Source organism: Stenella coeruleoalba (genome assembly GCF_951394435.1).
Source record: "Stenella coeruleoalba genome assembly, chromosome: 2".
In the NCBI taxonomy this organism is placed as follows: domain Eukaryota; kingdom Metazoa; phylum Chordata; class Mammalia; order Artiodactyla; family Delphinidae; genus Stenella; species Stenella coeruleoalba.
In genome coordinates this window covers 13,573,896-13,598,972 of record NC_137147.1, presented here as the reverse complement: position 1 = coordinate 13,598,972, position 25,077 = coordinate 13,573,896, and the positions used below count along the sequence as shown (strand labels likewise).

Sequence of the window (25,077 nt, the reverse complement as noted above, 5' to 3'; positions counted from 1 at the left end):
GGACATCTGGAATGTGAAAGAGATTAAATACTTCTTCCAAACAAATAGTACATCCTTGTTAACGGGAACTAATTAGCTTAACTGAAGAAACCAAAATAACACATTCTGTTTGAAAATCTCTGTAATGAAGTCATTATTCTTCTCTACTTGTTTTCTGGTCCAGTTTCTGAGCTTCAATTCCTGCATCACCAATTCTAAAATTTATACCGGTAAAAAAAGACCATCCTCAAATGCAAGGATATAATTTTTGTTCATGGAGCAAAATCAGTCAAGAACCCTCTGAAAAACTGACATTTTCTTAAAATGATTAGCATATAATTATTTCTATAGGTGGATTTTTAAAGTACAGTTGTATTTAACATATTACATGTGAAAGTCCCCAGAGAGGAGAAATTCTGAGGTCAGTTTGAAAAGCTTACATATATTCATATTCCCCATTCAGTGATCACATGCAAGAAAATAAACAGAAATGGGAATCTCTGACAATAAAATTGTGAAACATAAAACACTGAAATAAAAACCAAGGCATTATCATTGCAGGGAAGATACAAAAATTCACGAAATAAAAATTGGAAACTCAAGAAGTCTACCTATTTGGTCACTACACTCACACACTAGGTACAGCTGGTAACAGCTATCTACCTATAGTTACAAAGAATCAGATACAATTTCTAGTCTCTTTTATACTTTTCTATACACAGAAGCATGTAGATACTTACAGATCAACAATCATATTCCCCAAAGTAGGTACTCACTATAATAACTGCGATCTTGGTGAGGTCACCTGACTGCATTTATAAGATGACCATTCTGACGCACAGAATAATGACTGGGAAACTTTCTCCAGTTAGAGACTGTCCAGGAAAATGATATGCAACAAGTTGGCTGCCAGCAGAAAGGAACTACAAGAAGCTAAAGAGCACAGTGAAGAATAACACTTCAAAAGAGATGCAAATGATTTGAAAAAATACATTCTATCTTATATCACTTTCCTTTGGGCTCCTTGGTTCTAAAAGACTCTTCCATTAACATGTTAATTCACGTGACCCAAGCTCATGAGGCCCCTTTCCCCCACAAGAGCTGTGATAAAAGGCATATGTGATCTTTCTATCAAGAGGGTACCCATCATTCCCTTTTAAAATTGCATTCTTAAGCCCCTACCCCACTAACACTCTGGCAATGAAAATATACTATCCAACAAGTCAAGATGCTCTTATTCTCAACCAATTTTTAATACTCCCAAAAGAAGAGTGAGATATTCTATGTTTTTGACCATCCCCATGTAATACGAAGAATGAGATTCTTAGACCAAAAATATTATATATCACTTTAAATGTCTCCAGTTGTGACTGGAGAGCATTTTGGTACGTCAGTATTTCTGCATTACATTACTATCTGGCAATCCACCTGCACTCACAGTCTTGGATACTGGCGGGCCTTCTGCACACCCATGTTTCATTTCATATGGCTGGAAAGCAGAAGAAGCTACCCAGAGCTTTTTGTCAACTGACAGGCGGTAAGAAAGTGCAAATCTCAGCACTTACAATGAGATGGAGAAGGCTCCTAGGCATGGAGACGCAAACATACCCACACAGAGAAAAACACCGGCCAGAAATATCACAGGGTGCTGATGGTGGGCAAAGTCAAGAGCACATTAAGCCAGCTCCCTGACAACAGCTGGGGCTAAATCATGAACTGAAAATGTCTCTAAAAAAAAAAAAACAGAGAGGCCATCAGAGATTAATTCATAAAAATCACATGTAGAACGAGAAAAATAGAAGGCAAAGCCACATGTGGTTAGAAAGCTCCTGATTGCATTTTAAAGGATTCTTGCCTAGATTATAAGAAATTAAAACCATAAGAAAATTATAAGTGAGGATTTTACTCTTACTGGGTATTTGGAGTAAGTGACAATGGACCAACAATTATTAAGTAACTAGAATGCATAAGGCAACATGCTGAGAACAGTGGAAGTTACAGATAAACTTGTAAACTCAAAGAGCTTGTAGTATTTTATGGAGATAATCGTAAACACTGTAGTTTTGTTTATTGAGTAGACAACTGAAACAATTACACAACCACAGTACTATCAAAATTCAGAGAAAGGAGAAAAGGCTGTTCAATGTAAAGAAAAAAAGACTTTTTTGTGGGTATTTGTTGAGCAGGGTCTTGGAAGATAGGTCTAATTTGGACAGGTAAGAAGTAGAGAAAGGCATTGCTGGCAAGAGCAACAGAATGCAGGATAAATACACATCACATATTCAAAGGAACAAGCATTAGGCAAAGGGAAATACAGGAATTTGGAATGATGAATGAAAGATGAGTTTGGGAAGGGGACCAGATGTTGGAGAGCCAGGTTAAATAGTTTTAACTACTTTTTAGATTCACTAAAGATTTTTGAATGTTTAAGAAAAAAAAAAAGTACTACAAAGTTTTTATAATGTTCTATTAGTCTTAAAGAAGAAAAGATGTTTTTTGTTTTAAACTTTCAGTGCTAGAAACAGCCTGTTAGCTCAGATTCATTCCACTGGACAAAGAGCACTACTCAGTTCTCGCACCTCTTAAACTTCTGCCATTTGTAGTGGGTAAGACAAAAGAAAAGAAAGTTCTTCAAGAGAATTTCCTGAGAATTTCTTAATAATAATGAAATGCCATCCAAGATATTTATTAGCTTTAGTTATTTCAGTGCACAGGTACACAAGTAATGATTATCAGCTCTAACTGGAAAGCAACGTTGTAAGTTTTAAACACTGAAAGGAATCTCAAAATTTAAAAACATTAAGCCTTTTTAAAAATACTTTCAGAGGTAATATAAAGTAGTACCAATTTTTGTTTTTTACATAAGATATCACCTCTTGCTTTAAGAAAGAAACATTCCTCAAAACCCATCCCTCGTTAAAAAACTTGATTTCTTAATTTACATGAAAAATGCTATAATTAGCAACCCCCAAGCAATCAACCATTAAAAATAAAACCTCAAAAACTACTTCCCCCAATAAAGCAAACACCTCCATAAAACGAGAGATGAAAGTAGATACAGAAAGGCTTAGGGGAGATACTATAAAATAACAAGATACAGCAAAATAACAAAATGAAACATCAGTAGATATAGCTCAAGAAAGAAACATAAGGAGAAAATAAAACCATAACAGAGGGAGTGCTTCAAGATGGCGGAGGAGTAAGACGTGGAGATCACCTTCCTCCCCACAAATACATCAAAAATACATCTACATGTGGAACAACTCCTACAGAACACCTATTGAACGCTAGCAGAAGACCTCAGACTTCCAAAATAGGTCTTGGTGCTCCTGCCTGGTGTGAGGCCTGAGCCTCTGAGGTGGGAGAGCCGAGTTCAGGACACTGGACCACCAGACACCTCCAGGCCCCACATAGTATCAATCAGCGAGAGCTCGCCCAGAGATCTCTGTCTCAACGCTAAGACCCAGCTCCACTCAACAGCCAGCAAGCTACAGTGCTGGACACCCCATGCCAAACAACTAGCAAGACAGGAACACAACCCCACCCATTAGCAGAGAGGCTGCTTAAAGTCATACTAAGTTCACAGAGACCCCAAAACACACCACCGGATGCAGCCGTGCCCACCAGAAAGATCCAGCCCCACCCACCAGAACACAGGCACCGGTCCCCTTCCCCAGGAAGCCTACACAAGCCCCTGAACCAACCTTACCCACTGGGGGCAGACACCAAAAACAATGGGAACTACGAACCTGTAGCCTGCAAAAAGGAGACCCCAAACACAGTAAGTTAAGCAAAATGAGAACACAGAGAAACACACAGCAGATGAAGAAGCAAGGCAAAAACCCACCAGACCAGACAAATGAAGTGCAAATAGGCAGCCAGCTGAAAAAGAATCCAGAGTAATGACAGTAAAGATGATCCAAAATGTTGGAAACAGAATGGAGAAACTACAAGAAACATTTAACAAGGACCCAGAAGAACTAAAGAGCAAACAAACAATGATGAACAACACAATAAATGAAATTAAAAATTCTCTAGAAGGAATCAATAGCAGAATAAATGAGGCAGAAGAACAGGTAAGTGACCTGGAAGATAAAATATTGAAAATAACTACCACAGAGCAGAATAAAGAAAAAAGAATGAAAACAATTAAAGACAGTCTCAGAGATCTCCGGGACAACATTAAACGCACCAACATTCGAATCCCGGAAGAAGAAGAGATAAAGAAAGGGTCTGAGAAAATATTTGAAGAGATTATAGTTGAAAACTTCCCTAACATGGGAAAGGAAATAGTCAATCAACTCCAGGAAGCACAGAGAATCCCATACAGGATAAATCCAAGGAGAAACACGCCAAGACACATATTAATCAAACTATCAAAAATTAAATACAAAGAAAAAATATTAAAAGCATCAAGGGAAAAGCAACAAATAACATACAATGGAACTGCATAAAGTTAACAGCTGATCTTTCAGCAGAAACTCTACAACCCAGAAGGGAGTGGCAGGACATGTTTAAAGTGATGAAAGGGAAAAACCTACAACCAAGATTACTCTGCTCAGCAAGGATCTCACTGAGATTCAACAGAGAAATTAAACCCTTTATAGACAAGCAAAAGCTAAGAGAATTCAGCACCACCAAACCAGCTTTCCAACAAATGCTAAAGGAACTTCTCTAGGCAGGAAACACAGGAGAAGGAAAAGACCTACAATAACAAACCCAAAACAATTAAGAAAATGGTAATAGGAACATATATATTGATAATTACCTTAAATGTAAATGGATTAAATGCTCCAACCAAAGGACATAGCCTGGCTGAATGCAAACAAAAACAAGACCCATAAATATGCTGTCTACAAGAGACCCACCTCAGACCTAGGGACACATACAGACTGAAAGTGACGGGATGGAAAAAGATATTCCATGCAAATGGAAATCAAAAGAAAGCTGGAGTAGCAGTTCTCATATCAGACAAAACAGACTTTAAAATAAAGACTATTACAAGAGACAAAGAAGGACACTACATAATGATCAAGGGATCAAACCAAGAAGATATAACAATTGGAAATATTTACACACCCAACATAGGAGCATTTGCCTCAAAACATAAGGCAAATGCTAACAGCCATAAAAGGGGAACTCGACAGATACACAATAATGGTTGGGGACTTTATCACCCCACTTACACGAATGGACAGATCATCCAAAATGAAAATAAATAATGAAACACAAGCTTTAAATGACACATTAAACAAGATGGACTTAATTGATATTTATACAACATTCCATCCAAAAACAACAGAATACACTTTCTTCTCAAGTGCTCATGGAACATGCTCCAGGACAGATCATAACTTGGGACACAAATCAAGCCTTGGTAAATTTAAGAAAACTGAAATCATATCAACTATCTTTTCCAACCACAACACTATGAGACTAGATATCAATTACAGAAAAATATCTGTAAAAACTACAAACACATGGAGGCTAAACAATACGCTACTAAATAACCAAGAGATTACTGAAGAAATCAAAGAGGAAATCAAAAAATACCTAGAAACAAATGACAATGAAAACATGATGACCCAAAACCTATGGAATTCAGCAAAAGCAGTTCTAAGAGGGAAGTTTATAGCAATACAATCCTACCTCAAGAAACAAGAAACATCTCAAATAAACAACCTAACCTTACACCTAAAGCAATTAGAGAGAGAAGAACCAAAAACCCCCAAAGTTAGCAGAAGGAAAGAAATCATAAAGATCAGATCAGAAATAAATGAAAAAGAAATGAAGGAAAGGATAGCAAAGATCAATAAAACTAAAAGCTGGTTCTTTGAGAAGATAAACAAAATTGATAAACCATTAGCCAGACTCATCAAGAAAAAAAGGGAGAAGACTCAAATCAACAGAATTAGAAATGAAAAGGGAGAAGTAACAACTGACACTGCAGAAATACAAAGGATCATGAGAGATTACTACAAGCAACCATATGCCAATAAAATGGACAACCTGGAAGAAATGGACAAATTCTTAGAAAAGCACAACCTTCCAAGACTGAACCAGAAAGAAATAGAAAATATAAACAGATCAATCACAAACACTGAAATTGAAACTGTGATTAAAAATCTTCCAACAGGGGGCTTCCCTAGTGGCGCAGTGGTTAAGAGTCTGCCTGCCGATGCAGGGGACACGGGTTCGTGCCCCGGTCCGGGAAGATCCCACACGCCACAGAGCGGCTAGGCCTGTGAGCCATGGCCGCTGAGCCTGTGCATCCCGCAATGGGAGAGGTCACAACAGTGAGAGGCCTGCATACCGGGGGGGGGGGGGGAAATCTTCCAACAAACAAAAGCCCAGGACCAGATGGCCTCACAGGCTAACTCTACCAAACATTTAGAGAAGAGCTAACACCTATTCTTCTCAATCTCTTCCAAAAGATAGCAGAGGGAGGAACACACCCAAACTCATTCTATGAGGCCACTATCACCCTGATACCAAAACCAGACAAAGATGTCACAAAAAACGAAAACTACAGGCCAATATCACTGATGAACACAGATGCAAAAATCCTCAACAAAATACTAGTGAACAGAATCCAACAGCACATTAAAAGGATCATACACCATGATCAAGTGGGGTTTATCCAAGGAATGCAAGGATTCTTCAATATACACGAATCAATAATGTGATACACCATATTAACAAACTGAAGGATAAAAACCATATGATCATCTCAATAGATGCAGAAAAAGCTTTCAACAAAATTCAACACCCATTTATGATAAAAACGCTCCAGAAAGTAGGCATAGAGGGAATTTACCTCAACATAATAAAGGCCATATATGACAAACCCACAGCCAACATCATTCTCAGTGGTGAAAAACTGAAACAATTTCCACTAAGATCAGGAAGAAGACAAGGTTGCTCACTCTCACCACTGTCACTCAACATAGTTTTGGAAGTTTTAGCCACAGGAATCAGAGAAGAAAAAGAAATAAAAGGAATCCACATTGGAAAAGAAGAAGTAAGCTGTAGATGACATGATATTATACATAGAGAATCCTAAAGATGCCACCAGAAAACTACTAGAGCTAATCAATGAATTTGGTAAAGTAGCAGGATACAAAATTAATGCACAGAAATGTCTTGCATTCCTATACACCAATGATGAAATATCTGAAAGAGAAATTAAGGATACACTCCCATTTACCATTTCAACAAAAAGAATAAAATACCTAGGAATAAACCTACCTAAGGAGACAAAAGACCTGGATGCAGTAAACTATAAGACACTGACGAAAGAAATTAAAGATGATACAAACAAATGGAGAGAGATACCATGGTCTTGGATCGGGAGAATCAACATTGTGAAAATGACTATACTACCCAAAGCAATCTACAGATTCAATGTAATCCCTATTAGACTACCAATGGCATTTTTCACAGAACTAGAACAAAAAATTTCACAATTTGTATGGAAACACAAAAGACCCCGAATAGCCAAAGCAATCTTGAGAAAGAAAAATGGAGCTGGAGGAATCAGGCTCCCTGACTTCACACTATACTACAAATCTACAGTAATCAAGACAATATGGTACTGGCAAAAAAACAGAAATATAGATCAATGGAACAGGATGGAAAGCCCAGAGATAAACCCACACACATACGGTCACCTTATCTTTGATAAAGGAGGCAAAAATATACAATGGAGAAAAGACAGCCTCTTCAATAAGTGGTGCTGGGAAAACTGGACAGCTACATGTAAAAGAATGATATTAGAACACTTCCTAACACCATACACAAAAATAAGCTCAAAATGCATTAAAGACCTAAATATATAAGACCAGACACAATAAAACTCTCAGAGGAAAACATAGGAAGAACACTCTTAGACATAAATCACAGCAAGATCCTTTTTGACCCACCTCCTAGAAAAACGGAAACAAAACCAAAAATAAACAAATGGGACATAATGAAACTTAAAAGCTTTTGCACAGCAAAGGAAACCAGAAACAAGACCAAAAGACAACCCTCAGAATGGAAGAAAATTTTTGCAAATGAAGCAACTGACAAAGGATTCATCTCCAAAACATATAAGCAACTCATGCAGCTCAATATCAAAATAACAAACAACCCAATCCAAAAATCGGCAGAAGACCTAAATAGACATTTCTCCAAAGGAGATATACAGATTGCCAACAAACACATGAAAGGATGCTCAACATCACTAATCATTAGAGACATGCAAATCAAAACTACAATGAGGTATCACCTCACACCGGTCAGAATGGCCATCATCACAAAATCTACAAACAATAAATGCTGGAGACGGTGTGGAGAAAAGGGAACCCTCCTGCACTGTTGGTGGGAATGTAAATTGATACAGTCACTATGGAGAATAGTATGGAGGTTCCTTAGAAAACTAAAAATAGAACTACCGTAGGGCCCAGTAATCCTACTACTGGGCATATACCATGAGAAAACCATAATTCAAAAAGAGACATGTACCACAATGTTCACTGTAGCACTATTTACAATAGCCAGGACACGGAAGCAACCTAAGTGTCCATCGACAGATGAATGGATAAAGAAGATGTGGCATATATATACAATGGAATATTACTCAGCCATAAAAAGAAACAAAACTGAGTTATTTGTAGTGAGGTGGATGGACCTAGAGTCTGTCATACAGAGTAAAGTAAGTCAGAAAGAGAAAAACAAATATTGTATGCAAACACATATATATGAAATCTAAAAAAAAAAAAATGGTTCTGATGAACATAGGGGCAGGACAGAAATAAAGATGCAGACGTACAGAATGGGTTGAGGACACAGGGAGGGGGAAGGGTAAGCTGGGACGAAGTGAGAGAGTGGCATGGACATATATACACTACCAACTGTAAAATAGCTAGTGGGAAGCAGCTGCATTGCACAGGGAGATCAGCTCGGTGCTTTGTGACCACCTAGAGGGGTGGGATAGGGAGGGTGGGAGGGAGACGCAAGAGGGAGGGGATATGGGAATACATATATACGTATAGCTGATTCACTTTGTTATACAGCAGAAACTAACACAACATTGTAAAGCAATTATACTCCAAAAAAGATATTAAAAAAAACCCATAACAACAAAAAAAAGCCACATTGGACACAGCACAAAGGAGAACAGACACTGCTGAAAATATACTGAGAAACATGGTGAACAATTTGAGCAAAAGAAATAGAAATTAAACAATTTAAAAGGACTTCCAACATAAGCACAATCAGCATTTTCAAAGAAAAAGAATGTGATTCAAAAATGTTAATGTTTGGACTTCCCTGGTGGCGCAGTGGTTAAGAAACCTACTGCCAATGCAGGGGACACAAGTTCGAGCCCTGGTCTGGGAAGATCCCACATGCCGCGGAGCAACTAAGCCCGCGAGCCACAACTACTGAGCCCACACACCACAAATAAAAAATAATTTATCTTTGGCTACGTTGGGTCTTCGTTGCCGGGCACGGGCTTTCTGTAGTTGCGGTGAGCAGGGGCTACTCCTTGTTGTGGTGCGCCGGCTTCTCCTTCCAGTGGCTTCGCTTGTTGCGGAGCACGGGCTCTAGGCGTGTGGGCTTCAGCAGTCGTGGCTCGTGGGCTTAGTTTCTTTGCGGCATGTGGGATCTTCCCAGACCAGGGCTCGAACCCGTGTCCCCTCCATTGGCAGGCGGATTCCTAACCACTGCGTCACCAGGCTAGCCCCTAAATTAATTAATTTTTTAAAAATGTTAATGTTCAATCTATTATATGTTTTTATTCAAGGACAATGGCTCAGATAAACATTGTTGAACATGGAAGACACCAGGGAATATAGTTCTTATGAACCCTACCTAGAGGATAGACTTCAGCTTAGCAGAAACTATAGCACAAAGCCTGGAGGTGAGCTTTGAATCCATTTAACTATAGAACTAAGATTTTTTTTAAAAGGTTATGATAGCAGAACAGGTTATGAATATTACGAATACTGACAATATACATATTTTTTAAAAACCACGTTGCTTTTATTCATGAAATAATCGCTATAAGTAAACACCACCAGAGTAGTTAGCCAACAATTCACAAACTTTATAAACGTATCTCATTTACTTCTTGTAAAGCCCTCAGATTTAATGAATGATACTCCAGTGTTTCCATCAAGTTACAAGATGAAATGATTCTTTGATGTCTTATGCTTCAAGTCTGTCTTTCTGGAAGGTTTGTTTTGGGTGTTTAGTTGGTTTTATTGTTGTGGTTGGTTGGTTTGTCTTATAAAATGAAGGTGTGATATGAGCAAGTATCACAAGCCTTCTGGAAAGAGACTACTCTTGGTCCTAGAAGTTTCTTTGGGAAGAATCCAGCAATCTAAGAATTGAAGATTGTGAAAACTTCTTTCATCATTCAAACCACAGCTGACTCTGGTCGTATTGGAAGTCTCCCTCTCTGGATGCCTTTTTATAGTGGTCTTCATATATCAGCTTTCTTCTGAGTAAATGTGAACCTGGGAATGAACTCCATTCACACTTAAATGTGAATTAAGTCAAAGCTATTCAAGCTTCTCACACGGTGTCTAACCTTAGAAACATGATGTAATTTGCATCATCACTAACGGCCCCAGCAGCTGCTCTTCTTTTCCTTATTCTTTCTTTTTTTTTTTTTGGCCACGCCGCACAGCATGCAGGATCTTAGTTCCCCGACCAGGGATCGAACCCATGCCCCCTGCAGTGGAAACGCAGAGTCTTAACCACTAGACCACCAGGGAAATCCTTCTTTTCCTTATTCTTGAAAATTATTTGTACCACTGAAACAGAGACATGTGGAAGTTAGACATCTCTGTTTCTCTGGCCAACTTCAATTTACACTCAGAGGAAATATTTTTCTCTCTTTTGGTGTCACAACTTCATTTAATTCTTATCATGCATCATTTATTCTGGCTTAGGGATTGTGGTGCTATAAATAATAATGCAAATGAGACTTTAAGCAGGGCATGTTCAGTTAGCTAAAATGCCTTGTTTGGCTGTTTACTGTAGTAGTCTCTAAATGGTTTTGATCGCAATCCTGGGAAGTACAAGATTTGTGGGCATATGAATATATTTATGTATAGATTATACGGACATGTGCCACAATACTAATATGTTATGTTCATTATAAAATGTAATACAGAAATTTCTAAGTAATTAAAGGTAAAAACATTTTATTCATTAATGGCAAATGACTTTTTGCCATCACTTGAAATTATTAATAACATCTAACAAGAACAATGTGATTTCACATACTTTATTATTTCTGAACATCTCGGTTGAATCCTTTGTGATTGAGCAATTTGAAGTTCAGTTTGTTTTACTATTTGGTCTTAACGGCTGTCAGAGAGACCTCACAAAGGTATGTAGATCTAAATGGGAAAAGGGTATCATGACACCGAATCCCTGTTTTTAATTCCATCCTCTGATAATGAAAAAGCTTAAGGGTTTTTTTTTTTAATTAGTTTGTTGGTATTGTTAATTGAAATTCAGCTAATAAATATCCATCACTCCTGATACCAATTAGTTGCTCTTGAAAACTTATCAAAGCTACTGAATTTTTATACTTTTAAAAACTGTGCTCTCAAACCACTGAAACTTTTCTTTTGAATTTTTATTTTATTTATTATTATTATTATTATTTTTAGAGGATGATTAATAAATTTTATGGATTATCTGGGCAGTTATGTGATTAAAAATAAAATAGTTTACATTTATTGAGTTCCTACTGTTTACCAGAAACTGTTCTAAGAGTTTCATTTACTTTATAATAAAAATAAGCTCTTATGAGTTTACTTTAAATATTTTACATTTTTTAAACATCTTTATTGGAGTATAATTGCTTTCCAATGGTGTGTTAGTTTCTACTTTATAACAAAGTGAATCAGTTATACATATACATATGTTCCCATATCTCTTCCCTCTTGCGTCTCCCTCCCTCCCACCCTCCCTATCCCACCCCTCTAGGTGGTCACAAACCCCTGAGCTGATCTCCCTGTGCTATGCGGCTGCTTCCCACTAGCTATCTATTTTACGTTTGGTAGTATATATATGTCCATGCCACTCTCTCACTTTGTCACAGCTTACCCTTCCCCCTCCCCATATCCTCAAGTCCATTCTCTAGTAGGTTTGTGTCTTTATTCCCGTCTTGCTCCTAGGTTCTTCATGACTTTTTTTTTTTCTTAAACCACTGAAACTTTGTACGACTTTTTTCACCAGATTAGAACATTCCATTTTTAACTTATTAAACATGCAGGTATGAAGGTTTCAATAGGCGTACACATTTTTTAAAACAGAATCACATTGCCAAATGTCTGTTTTCAAAAATGCTCTCCCAATAACGTAGATTTCTTTTGAGAAGCAGTTACCTTCCCACTCACTGTTAAAAGACTGCTTCTATCTTGAATGGCTATATTTAAGTGGATTTTTCAAAATTATACATGTGGTACAAGGGGGCACCTCCTGAAACCATTTAACACAAAAAGGTCAGCAAATTTGGACACTTGTCTTTTTAAATTTTATTTATTTATTTTTGGCTGCATTAGGTCTTCATTGCTGTGCACGGGCTTTCTCTAGTTGCGGCGAGCGGGGGCTACTCTTCGTTGCGGTGCACGGGCTTCTCATTGCGGTGGCTTCTCCTGTTGTGGAGCACGGGCTCTAAGCACGCCAGCTTCAGAAGTTGTGGTGCGCAGGCTCAGTAGTTGTGGCTTGTGGGCTCTAGAGCACAGGCTCAGTAGTTGTGGTGCACGGGCTTAGTTGCTCCGCAGCATGTGGGATCTTCCCGGACCAGGGCTCGAACCCGTGTCCCCCACATTGGCAGAAGGATTCTTAACCACTGCGCCACCAGGGAAGACCGACACACGTCTTTTTGTAAAAGTAAAATGAAGTAATTCTTTTTGTGAAAAAACCACCAGCATGTGGTAGAAATACATTGACTTTGATTACTCTTCTCATCACAAAATGTGCACAAAGATGCTACTATATTTTAAAGGTCTTGATGTTCTGGAAACACCTAAGTAATACTGGCCTCAGGCACTTTGTCTGTGCCTGGCTTGAACTCCTTTGCTCTTCAATAGCTTGCTCAATAATCTGCTTGCAAATGATGCAGCAAAAGAATTTCATATATGTCACTGTTAATGACAGTGAGTGCAGATCTTTATTTCAAATAACCTGCTTGATAATTCCTACTGAGCAGGGCTGGCTTCCGGTCAGATTTCACGAAATTACTTTATCCACATGGGAACACCTGCCAGATGTCCCCCAGTATCTGTTCTCTCCTTCTTCCTCAGTATCAGAAACTCCATTTGAGTGCACATGACTGCCCAAAGCAGGGACTACATTTTCCAGACCCACCTCCCCCTTGTAGCTATTCGTGGCCTTGGAACTAAGTTTTGGTCACTGCGATGTAGGAAGAAATAATGGATAGCCTTAAAAGGAGGGGCATATCTTCTGCTCCCTTTTGGCCTACCTAGCTGGAATTCAGGTGTGATGGCTGAAACCTCGGGAGCCATCTTGAAGCAAGAGGGAGAAGCCAGATGCTGAGGCAGCCGAACAACAAGAGGGGAGGAATCTGGGTCCTTCACAGCTGTGCTGCCATCAAATCAGCCCTGGACTCTCCTGTGTTTACTGCTCTCTTTTTTGAGCTTTGTTGTTCTGGGTTTTCTGGCTCTTACTGCTGTATGAAACCCTAATTAACACACCTGGTAACAGGGTTGAGGAGGAACTCATGTTAGCAGTCAGAGAAGAGGCAACTCTGCAATTTTCTCTGCAAGCATGTGCTTACACTATTCTTACTACTTTCAATCTGCAGTTTCCTAACGGAAACTGCTTTTAAGCCACTTGCCATTTTGTCAGAATTAGTTTATAAAGAAAACATAATATAGTCTTTAAATCTACTTTATCAGGTGTGTGTGAACTGCAACATGGGTCTATAACTTTGAAAACAAACGAAGGAGGGGCCACCACTGATCAACCCAACTCTACTCTCCAGACGACTCAAGGACCATTTGTAACCCATGTCTGATGGAATACAGACCATGGGAGAACACCAGCATCCATATTAAATATTAATAAAGCTTCAGGGGGGGAGGTTGGTCAATACATAAATATACAAAGAAGTTCTACTTCCTTTCTGCTCCTCTCCACCCCTACTAACAAATGATCTTTGCACCTTCCTAGTATACAAGCACTCCACCCACTTTAGAGCCCACTGTCAAGGTGTAGATGGACTAATAGCTAACTATAAAATTCTCTCCTGGGGCTTCCCTGGTGGCACAGTGGTTGAGAGTCCGCCTGCCGATGCAGGGGACACGGGTTCGTGCCCCGGTCCGGGAAGATCCCACATGCCGCGGAGCGGCTGGGCCCGTGAGCCATGGCCGCTGAGCCTGAGCGTCCGGAGCCTGTGCTCCGCAACGGGAGAGGCCACAACAGCGAGAGGCCCGCGTACCGCAAAAAAAAAAAAAAAAAAAAAAAATTCTCTCCTGGATCATGACAATATGCTGTGAGATGAAAATGTTTACTAGCGAAAAATAAGCATAAATGAGTGTTCTCCATAAAACTGAAAACTTGTAAAAGCAAATGGTAAATCAAGGGGTGGGTTATACATAAAGATTTTGGCACCTTACCTGAATACCTCGAGAATAATCCTTTCCGATAACTTGGGAGCCACCTGCTTAAATGCTTTCTTGAAATCTTCCAGAGTTAAATATCCATGATCTATTTGAAAACAGAATACATAATATTCACACACTTCTATCAGCCCCATGAACTGCTATTTCAGCCATAACATATGCATGAGACTTTAATCTATTAGTAGGAGAAAAGCAGTAAATTATAGTTGATTTTACATATAAGGTAATCTGAGATTGTCTTGTTGGAAGAATTTGAGAATCTAGTAATACTCTCCCTCAGTACAGCCCCAGATGCTCCTGCAGGTTTCTTCCAGCCCCATGATTTGCTGATTCCCTGAGTCCCAGGTAAAGGACTAAGGGACAGACACTGCAACAATGGCATTAGGCTTCAAGTCTTTGTGAATTGCCAAAATAATTCATTCTTCAAAATTCACATTTTTTTCTTGCTTGGTATTAGAACTATATTATTATTTAGAGGAAAACCATTACAGAAGCCAAAATACTGAACCTGGACTCCACAAGTCTTTCAACCCTGTGTTCTGTGGGGAGGGGGTCTGAAGCTACTCCTCTGGGCCACCCCAGCGTGGGAAAACAATTCCTCCAATTATGTGTGGGTCAAAGGAGGAGTCGGAAAAAAAGGCCTCATGTTCTCACAAACTTCCATAAGTAGCTCTTCACCTATATCCCCGCACGGCCAGCCCTTCTGTTGCCCCCATTACACTGCAGGCAAATCATAAGTATTGTATAATTATATAACTGTAGATATTATTTCACCCATCGTAAATGTCAAGAATTTAAGATTGTGATGGAGAAAAAAAATGTACACCAACATCTAAGGTAATAGCTAACGAATACAGTAAAATAACCTTCCAAGTATATTATTTTAGTTACTGAGTATGTTCCCATTCACAGTTCCTTAACAGCCATTTTTTATATCAAAACACTTTAAAGATACTTACAGTGCCTGTCAAAAGCTGTGAAGATGTGTCTTATTTCATTCCGATATAGTTGAGCTTCCTTCTTTTTCCTTACAATGTCTAAAAACTCCTTAAGTAATATCCCTAAAAGTTGGAAAAAAAACAATTTACTTTCTTCCTCTTTAAGAAGGAAACAAAACATAAACGGAAAGTGATACCACCACAAACAAATGTTATCTTAATTTTTGGTGAGTAGTATTTATTCATAAAGATCTCTAAAGTTGAAAAGACATTTCCTTAAAAGCTAAGTAGACTCCACATTAGCAATCGATGGCAAAAAGGATAGACACTTTCGGAGCTCACTGAGCTCTTCCCGGAGATAAAAGATGATGACCTCGAAAAAGTATGACACTCTTCCCTCTGACAGATCTAACAGACAGGCCCGAAACTACTTATAAAATAAGGTCTCATAATTTTCTTTCCTTATGCATCTTTGATCCCTTTTTTCCTAGCCAGATGTCATTACGACAGGTTTTTTTCCAGCTGGGAGATCGGGGCGAAGGAGTAGTTTCTCAAAAGTCAATACCAACTGCATACCGCAGATAAAGGTGGAGAGAACATTCCATAAACAATAGCGTTGGCACTGTCCCCAGCCTTAGCTACCTCCCATGACTGTTCTGTAGCCTCAGGCTCTGCTTCCTGTGATTCTCATAATAAAAGAGCTCAGCATGATCATATGAGATTGGATACTGTGCTTACAATGTCTATTAAAATGAATTCTAGGGCTTCCCTGGTGGTGCAGTGGTTGAGAGTCCGCCTGCCGATGCAGGGGACATGGGTTCATGCCCCGGTCCGGGAAGATCCCACATGCCGCGGAGCGGCTGGGCCCGTGAGCCATGGCCGCTGAGCCTGAGCATCCGGAGCCTGTGCTCCGCAACGGGAGAGGCCACAGCAGTGAGAGGCCCGCGTACCGCAAAAAAAAAGAATTCTAATGTGATCTTTGTAGTAGGTTTAAAGAATGCAGCCAAGAATTTAAACATTCTAGTGAACTGAGTCCTAAATATCTAAAAAGAGCAGTTCGTTTTTACAAGTCAGAATTTCCATTTAAAAATGTATCACTGTTTTAAAAATAGCCCCAAATCACACAATAACCACGTGCTAATTTTTAAGAACTTGCACCCTTTCCAAAAGGGAATATTTTGGTGAGGTATACTGAACTATACACATTTCCCGAAATAGTTCCGATAGTTTTTTAAAAAGTAGAAAATAGTTTTCTTAATTTTCCACATTTTTCTTACTTGTAGTTAAAGATTCAGAAATTTAAAAAGTCCATCTATCTTTATGTGTTTATAAATGATTCTCTTACAACTCTTTAGGACCCACTGGGTGCCAGGCACTGCATTAAGCTCTGGGAATAGAGGGGAAAAGAGAACACACACGATTCCAGTGCCAAGGGTCACTGGTCTAGTGACACAGACGGTGATGATACAGATTCAATGACAAACGTACACATAATTACAAACTGTGGCGTGCGCAACGAGGGGAAAACAGGAGGGTATAAAACGCGTCACAGAAATCCTCCCGTAGAGCAGACTCTGAGGAAGGAGAGATCTCACAGAGGAGGTAATAGATAGGCTAAGACCTAAATGATGAGAAGACACCAACTGGCTAAAGGTGGGAAGAAGAGCATTCCAGGCCGTGGAAAGAGCACGTGCCAAGGCCATGGGGTGGGGAGTGGGAGAAGTGAAAACAGGCCACAGTGGCTCGAATGCGGTGAAGATGGCGCTGGTGAGGTGGGCAGGGGCCCGAACGCATAGCCCCTCATGGGCCCCGGGAAATAATCTGATTTTTATTTCAGTTGCGATAGGAAGTCAATAAAGTTTGAACTGAGAAGTGACATGATCTGATTTAGATTTTGGAAAGATCTCTCTGGCTATTGTTTTGAAAAAGGACTGGGGAGATAGCAAAATATAAAAAAGGAGACTCATTAGGATCCTACTGGCAAGAGATGTGGTCACGAGGGTGCGGGCAGCGGGAACGGAGGGCAGTGGAAGGTTCCAGACATACTGCAGAAAAGATGGAGGGTCAGACGTAGTGCAAGAGAAAGAAGATGTCAAGAATAAGCCCTAGGTTCTGGCTTGAGGACTAGGTGGTTTGAGGAGTCATTTAAAGAGATAAGAAAGACGGGGGGAAGCAGGATGGGGGTGGTGCTGAGATGGAGTTGCAATTTGGAGATGTAAGCTGTTTGAGGCTTCGGAGAAAACCAAGAGCAAGAGTCAAGAAAGCAGCAGCAGGCGTATCTCCTGGCACCTACCAGAGTGCTTGGCATGTGCTTGATAAATACACATTGTATGGAATTAGCGTTTCCCCCATGGCAGTGGAGGATGTGCAGTGATGCAGCTCCATTCTCATTGGGTCCCATGGTAACTATTTGGCCACACGTCTGCCTGAGACACACTGAGGGAAAGGACTGCCTGTTGTCAAAATTTATCCACACAATATTCAAACCTAAAATTACCACTTCACAAAGACTTTCCATAATTCTACTGCCACCACATTTCATACGCAATGAGAAATGCATTACCTGTGTCCACCCCTGGAGTGAAAGTATGTTCAGAACATTCTAATTCCAAGCAGATACCTGCTTGTAGGAGGCATTCCTCACATGTTTGTTGAATAAGTAAATAAAATCATAGGAAGACGTTATTTCTAGTTTTCAGCAAAAAGCGTTAAAATGTGTTTTAAATGCTCTTATAACTGTAAATTAATGCCAAAAAGTAGGTCTCTATTTATTCACATATCCAGCAAAATCGTCATTTTAGAAACCCCAATTTCTTAATACCTATGACACAGTAAAAAACAAAATTCAGAGGAAAAGGAAATGAATACATAATATTTGTTCTTCGTTTAATTGCATCTGATTTCGGGAAATGGTAAGAAAAACAGCACAGTTCCATGGTTCAATGTGTGATTGAGATTCACAAGAAAAAAAAAAGTGCATGAGTGGTGAATGATATATTTTAAACCACATATTCAGAAAACTCATCCGTATTTGGGGCTATAAAGTAGTCAGGTCTTTTTTTTTTTTTTTTTTGCGGTACGCAGGCCTCTCACTGTTGTGGCCTCTCCCGTTGCGGAGCGCAAGCTCAGCGGCCATGGCTCACGGGCCCAGCCGCTCCGCGGCATGTGGGATCCTCCCAGACCAGGACACGAACCCGCGTCCCCTGCATCGGCAGGCGGACTCTCAACCACTGCGCCACCAGGGAAGCCCAGTAGTCAGGTCTTTATTTCATATCTTGGGGGATAAAAAGCACATGTTCTTTAGTGTTCCCTAGGAGAAAATATATGTGGATTTCAACTATATGTTTATTACCATTTAAAAGGAAGAAACCATCTAATAATGCAAATAACTCTATTTACATAATCAAGTTCATTCACACTATTTTCCCACAGGCTCGGATACCTTATTTTTTAAAGTCAATATTAAACGACGTAAACATATCTCACTGCCCCATCCCCATCCCCTTGTCTTAATCTTCGATGGCAACACATACAAATGCATTCAGTACCATGCAAGTCCCTTTTCTAAAAAGGATAGAGAAGTTTCCATTCAGCTGAGCTCTCATGTTGTAGTAGTATGATCACTTTCCAAAGCCAAGGCATAAAAGTTTTGCTATTCCTACAGCTCTGTAATGCAAACACATTAATGTAAGTTTTATATGTTTTACTGCTGTTTAAATGGCCTAGAAATAGAGTTCCTACTACTAGCTCCACCTGCTGTCACAACATTCAAACCTAAAATTACCACTTCACAAAGACTTTCCATAATTCTACTGCCACCACATTTCATACACAATGAGAAATGTATTACCTGTTTCCACCCCTGGAGTGAAAGTATGTTCAGAACATTCTAATTCCAAATACGAGGTTGGGTCTTCTCTGTAAACTGTCCCAGCAATAAAAGTTACCTAAACACACTTTGCTGTAGCTAGACGTTGGGATCACAACAGGAACCACGTAGACCTATATGTTTATCTGTGTTCATTATTAATCTGCAGAAGGTGTTTAGAAGTTGCCCGGGTAGCTGGACTCTACCAGTAGTTCTCTGACTTTGTTTTAGCTGTAGGAAAGGTTCTTCTTTCTAAAACAGGAACGCCCAGTATGTAGAGATGAAGGCAAAGCTATTCGGTTTGCAGTGAGGTGGGCTCCTCACTGTTCCCTCTCCAGCAGTGCCTCTGCAAGTGCCCCCCACAGGACACAAGACTGAGGATCATGCCTCAAAGGCCACTGGGACCAATGATCTTTACGAATCCTTCCAGACTCTGCAAGTCTGTGCATTTTCCGTATTACTGAAAGCACTCCCTTCCATTTTATAAACTACTCTTGGCGAAATGGACTCTTCGTGTTCTATAATGAATATATATATTTTTTACTTTCCAATCTACTTAATACATGTGATATAGATATATCATATACAGAAGTGTTATCTTTTCCCCCTTTTTTGTTTTTAAGCAATTTCCTAGGAAGGTAATCATCTTTCACCACAGGGGTGGATATATTCAAAAAGTCCAATAAAACTATATAAATTTTCCCTCGAAAGTTGTTTTTTTTCTTTTTTTTGTGGCTCACAGTTCTAAGCTTCAGGGTCAGTGTGTACAGAGAAATCCTCTTGAAAATGCAGTCATCTAGTTTCTGGCTATCACAGCGAGCTTAAATTAGAAACTGCAATAAACCTGGGAGAATGAAAGAGAAAATAATAAAAATGCCAAGTGTTTTAGACTGTAAGTCTGGTCCTGGATTTAGTAGAAAAGAGAGGGCTCACAGTCATTGGGCCATCTATTAATTTTTCCAGGGATTGAAAATGCCTAAAAATGAGGGCTTAAAAGGATTAAGTGGCCTTTTAAAAGGTATAATACAAGCCTTTTCTAGTTTGAGAAATAAAATTCAGATTATGACTTTTGGAGGTCATGCAGGAAAAAAAAAAAGGATAGACTGTGTTTGCATAAAAAGATTGTAAGGACAGAAGGGCTTTCGTGGCATCAAGAGCAGTGAGTTGTCACAGTAAGATGGGTAAGTAAATTCAGAGGACTAATATTTTCTTCCAGCTACACGCATAAGAGTAGGGGCATGAAGAGAAAAGAATCCACCTTAATGGAAGAAAGCAAGTTTTACTCTATCATTGGGAGGGAAATGAGGAAGAGTAAAAACAGGTTACAGTGGAATAGAGCATTCTGAACCAACGAAACCTTATTCCTACCAAACGTGGACAGGAATCGTCATCTTTTTTTATTATGCACATCTCCTGCTCATAACCCTTCAAAGGTTCCTCAGCGATATCAGTGCAAAGCCCCGATCCCTTATTCTGGAATTTAAAGCTTCACTCTTCCTTCCAGGTAAACTGGTCCTTATATCTTCCCCTCTCCAGCTCTCAGCTTCCATCAGGGCTGCTCGCTGGGGTGCAGCTGGCTTGCGGCTCGCACCGCACTCCCCGCGGCAGCACGAGAAAGCAGGACTCCACGGGGGCGGGGGCTTCCGTTTCCGGCAGGACTTGATACCAACACAGGGACAGCTGAGGAGCACTTTGGGCCTGCAAATTTGAGGGGGGACCGGCAAAAGAGTGCGCTGTAAAACGGGGGGCAGGGATCTGAGAGAAGAGGGTGAGACGCTTGGGGGTAGGGGGTCTGTAGGAGAAACCCCACAGGGCGAGCATGCAGGAAGAGACCCTGCGGAGAAGAAAGTGATGGAGGGACCTGTGATGGAGGGCGAGTGGTGAGTGATAAAGCCCCTCCTCTGGACCATTAACAGACACCTCGGCAAAGTCTCCAGGACATGACAGGCAACATTTGCATGGGTGTGGACTGTGCAGGGAAGTCTAAATTTGCACGGAGTTCTTCATCCACGCTGGCACCAGCAGAGCACAGGCAGCACCAGGAGCTGGAGGACAAGCTCGCAGCTGGCATCTGCCTTTATTCATTCTCCCTGTTCTCCTCTTTGCTTCTCCACCTTTTGCAAACCCCACCCAGCCTTCCACATCCGGCTCTGGCCCACACCTCGGGCAGGAAGGGAGTGCCACTCCCTTCGAAACCCTTACAGGTCTTCTTGTCTATTGTGTTCGTGTGACATCTGGCCATCACAGAAGTGACAATACTTCTTTAATCTTCCCTATCAAATATGATATTTTTAAAGAGTGTCTTTAGGTCAGTGTCTCCTAATTCTTTTTTACCCCTACAAGGAAACTTACTCATCATCTTTAAATGGGGAATTAAATACATTAATTGAGAGGGGAATATCTGTGGGCGATACCACAAAATGGTCCTATGATTTCAAGATAAGATAAGTATAATGTGTATGTGTTTCCTGATGATAGAAATGAACAAAGAAGTCAACTGAAATCTGAAGTCAAACAACAGCCTGCTACACCTGCTATACTGTGGCCTCAGTTCCTTAGATAGGGGCCCAAAACAACAAAATATACACAAAACAAATACAAAAAAATGTGTTTACAATGTAACTTAGAAGACTAGAAAACAGACATTTAAATTTAGGAAAAGAATACTTTTATAGTCAACTATCTGGCTCAAAACAACTCAGCCAAGATAGCAATAAATAAAAGCCATTAACCTCATCATCCACAAATTATTTTTCAGTTAAACTGACCCTGGATAGCATGACTGAGTCAAACAGTCCATCATCACCATTGTAATGAATCAATCTCTTTGATTTTTCCATTTTTTAAAGTTGCAGGTTAAAAGTAAGCTCCTGGAAAGCTTTTTTATTTCTAAGTATGAAAGTAAAATATGTTCACTGTATTGAAAGGGCAACAATATAAAAAAACAGAAAGAAAGGGGAGAAAAAAGCATGATCTAATCACCCAGTGGAAACAAAATTCTGATATTTTGTTCTGGTTTTTTCCCTCAAGCATATTTTATATAGACCTGGGATAAAAACACACAGAGAGCTGTGTGAGAATGCAGTGGGGCGATGTGCATTGGGCAGATTAAGCAAAAGTCTTATACATCTTAGCTGTTGTTATTCATATAAAATGCTCTACGATTTATCCCACAATGAAGTCAAACCATCTGAGATGACACATGGTCTTGCCCTTCAAAGAACTGCCCAGACAAGTTTGGCATTAAACCACTGGTCTATGCTGAAGAAAGTTCAAGAAACGGCCTTACAGACTTCACTGTTGTGTTTATTGAACAGTTTGTGGACATCAGCGTCCACTTATTAGTCTCTCCTCCACGAGACATCGTGGGGGAAATATCCCACATCAGGGAAAACTATGTCTCTCTAGAAAAGGAGTTTCTGTGGTGTGGATGCTGACTTCTGCACTTGGTTGTGATTCCCTGTTTGATCTGGACACTCAGTAGCTCGGAACCAAATTTGACATCAGCCTCTAGCGGCTGCACAGAACCTTGTGATTTGTGTTTTGTGTACTGACCCACTCCTGATTTCGACTCATTCATTCATTAAGTTCCCAGGACAATGAAGACTGGCCTCAGCTCCATCAATATGATCCATGACACTATTAACCTCAAGGGAAGGGTTTATCAAATGGTTGAGAGGGTAAGCTTGGAGATTACACTACTGTGGTTTGCCACCCTGCACAGATTACTTAACCTCTCTAAGCTTCAGGATTGTTTTAACTTATAAAATGGGATAATCCTAACATAGAGTTGCATTAAATTTAACAATCCATGCATAATACTCATCACAGAGTCTGCACATGGTAAACACTCAAGGAATCAAAGCTATAATTATTATCTATAATAATAATAAATACTGTAACACATGTAAACGTATCTTATAAACCAATAAAGAACCATCAAATGCCAGGATTAAGATCTTTTATTCCTCTCTGGAGCTCAGTTTCCTCATTTTAAAAAAGGAAATATATGACTGTTTTCTAGGCTCTTCTAGTTGCAAACTTCTTTCATTTTCTATAGTTAGAGGAGATATGAAATGTTCTATACCCTTAGAGAACAGAAATAAAACCCTCTAAAATTAGGTAGCAATAGTGTGTATTGGAACCAATCCCAACACTGATCTGTTGCTTCCTTAAACAAGTGGCTTGATTTTTTCCCCCCTATTAATATAAGTCCTTGCTCCTGGTGCCTAAACAGTTTTTGCTGATACTCGCGTGCTTGTTAAGTTATAGGCATTAAAAATGTCATTAACACCTTTTTGCTACTCATTCTGGCTGCCCTCAAATTCTCCCAGTGTGACTTCCCTTGAGACATCCTAGTCTTCTAATGGCTTTGTCTTAACTTTTCACTCTTTTTAATTTTCACAAGGAACCTCTACAGAAACGACCCACCTTTTAGAGAGACCTTGGGAAGCAGGGCCTGGGCATCCAGGTTTAGGTACTGTATGAAATGTGTGCATCGTCAGGGCTCTGCCCAGTCAGACTCAATCCAGGATGTGAGTCTGGACCTTCCCCCAGGAAGCTGGGCAGCAAATGGGCTCTGTGTGGAGGGTCCTTTGGGGTTGCAAGCTGGAGATATGGTACAACCTTGTCTGGATGTAAGAAGAGCTACACCTAGTGGGAGAATTCCCAAGTCACAGCTACTCAGAAGAACTCTGGGAAGTTGATTACCTGAATTAATAGCTCCCAGAAAGCCAAGGCCAACCTTTCAGTTCTTCAAGATCAAAACATTAAGGAGAGAGATAATATATTTGGTAGAATAATCTGTGTATAAACTCTCTTCGATAATATATTTGGTAAAATAATCTGTATATAAACTCTCTTCCTGTAAGAAAAATAACATGTAAATGTGACTCATGTCACTGAAAGGGAGAAAAGAAGGAGCTGGTCTGAAATTGGTTCACTACTAACAGTCCTAATGAAAAAATTTTATGTTAGCAGCATTCAGAGTTCAGCAGTGACTTCCTGCTAAGATGGCTATTTTACTCTTTCCCTGGGATGTCTGTGGTCTTGAGCCTCCCCTTTCAAGGGGACATGAACTGAAGGTAAGTCTACTCCTTTAATCATGAAGAAAGTGATGCTTTGAGAAAATTAATCTGCTGTTGATATCAGGGCCAGAAGAGGAAGGGAAAAGCCTGGAAGCTTGTAGACTAAGGAAACCCCTTCCACAGTAATTCTGGAGCAAGGTACTAAGCACCTACACTTTGACCTCGTTCCTCCAACCCAATCTTCCCTTGAATTTCTCAGATGACTAATTTACTTTGTAACCTTTTGAAATATACTTAAAAATTAATTATTAGGAAAAGATGCTGTGACAGGAAGCATCCTAATGATCTGATGGGGAAGTGGATGTGAGAGTACCTATAATATCCCTGATATTAAATGCAAGGGATGTGATACGGGAGCAGGTCCCAGAGCACATCACCAAAGTCGGAAAGCCCTCATAGGGAAGCCTACTTTCAGCATCAAAAACTCCAGTTCTGAAGCAATCCTTAGACTATTATGAATTTGAGAAAATGTCCCATACTAAGGCAGTCTTCATTATACATACGAGAACTCAGGTGTGGGATAGGCCACATGAAGGGAATGTAGAGAACCTCAT

The 25,077-nt window shown here is 39.8% G+C and overlaps 1 protein-coding gene across 12 annotated transcripts in view; it reads right to left on the bottom strand.

Moving 5' to 3' along the window:
* The window catches only part of EFCAB11 (EF-hand calcium binding domain 11), a gene marked incomplete at its 3' end in the record, with an annotated part of 228,093 nt that overhangs the window by 193,686 nt on the left and 9,330 nt on the right, over positions 1-25,077 (bottom strand). For 9 of the 12 annotated variants that reach the window (XR_013827350.1, XR_013827351.1, XR_013827352.1 and 6 more), the window contains exons 4-5: positions 15,590-15,691; positions 14,625-14,715 (exon numbers count right to left, since the gene is read on the bottom strand). Coding sequence is in view for 9 of the 12 variants with exons in the window: in XM_079915049.1 (XP_079771175.1) it covers positions 14,625-14,715; positions 15,590-15,691 (193 nt within the window). Of the gene's footprint in view, positions 1-10,008; positions 10,782-12,427; positions 12,865-14,624; positions 14,716-15,589; positions 15,692-25,077 lie in introns of those variants that run through there. The other 3 variants (XM_079915045.1, XM_079915044.1, XM_079915048.1) reach the window with 3 other exon arrangements.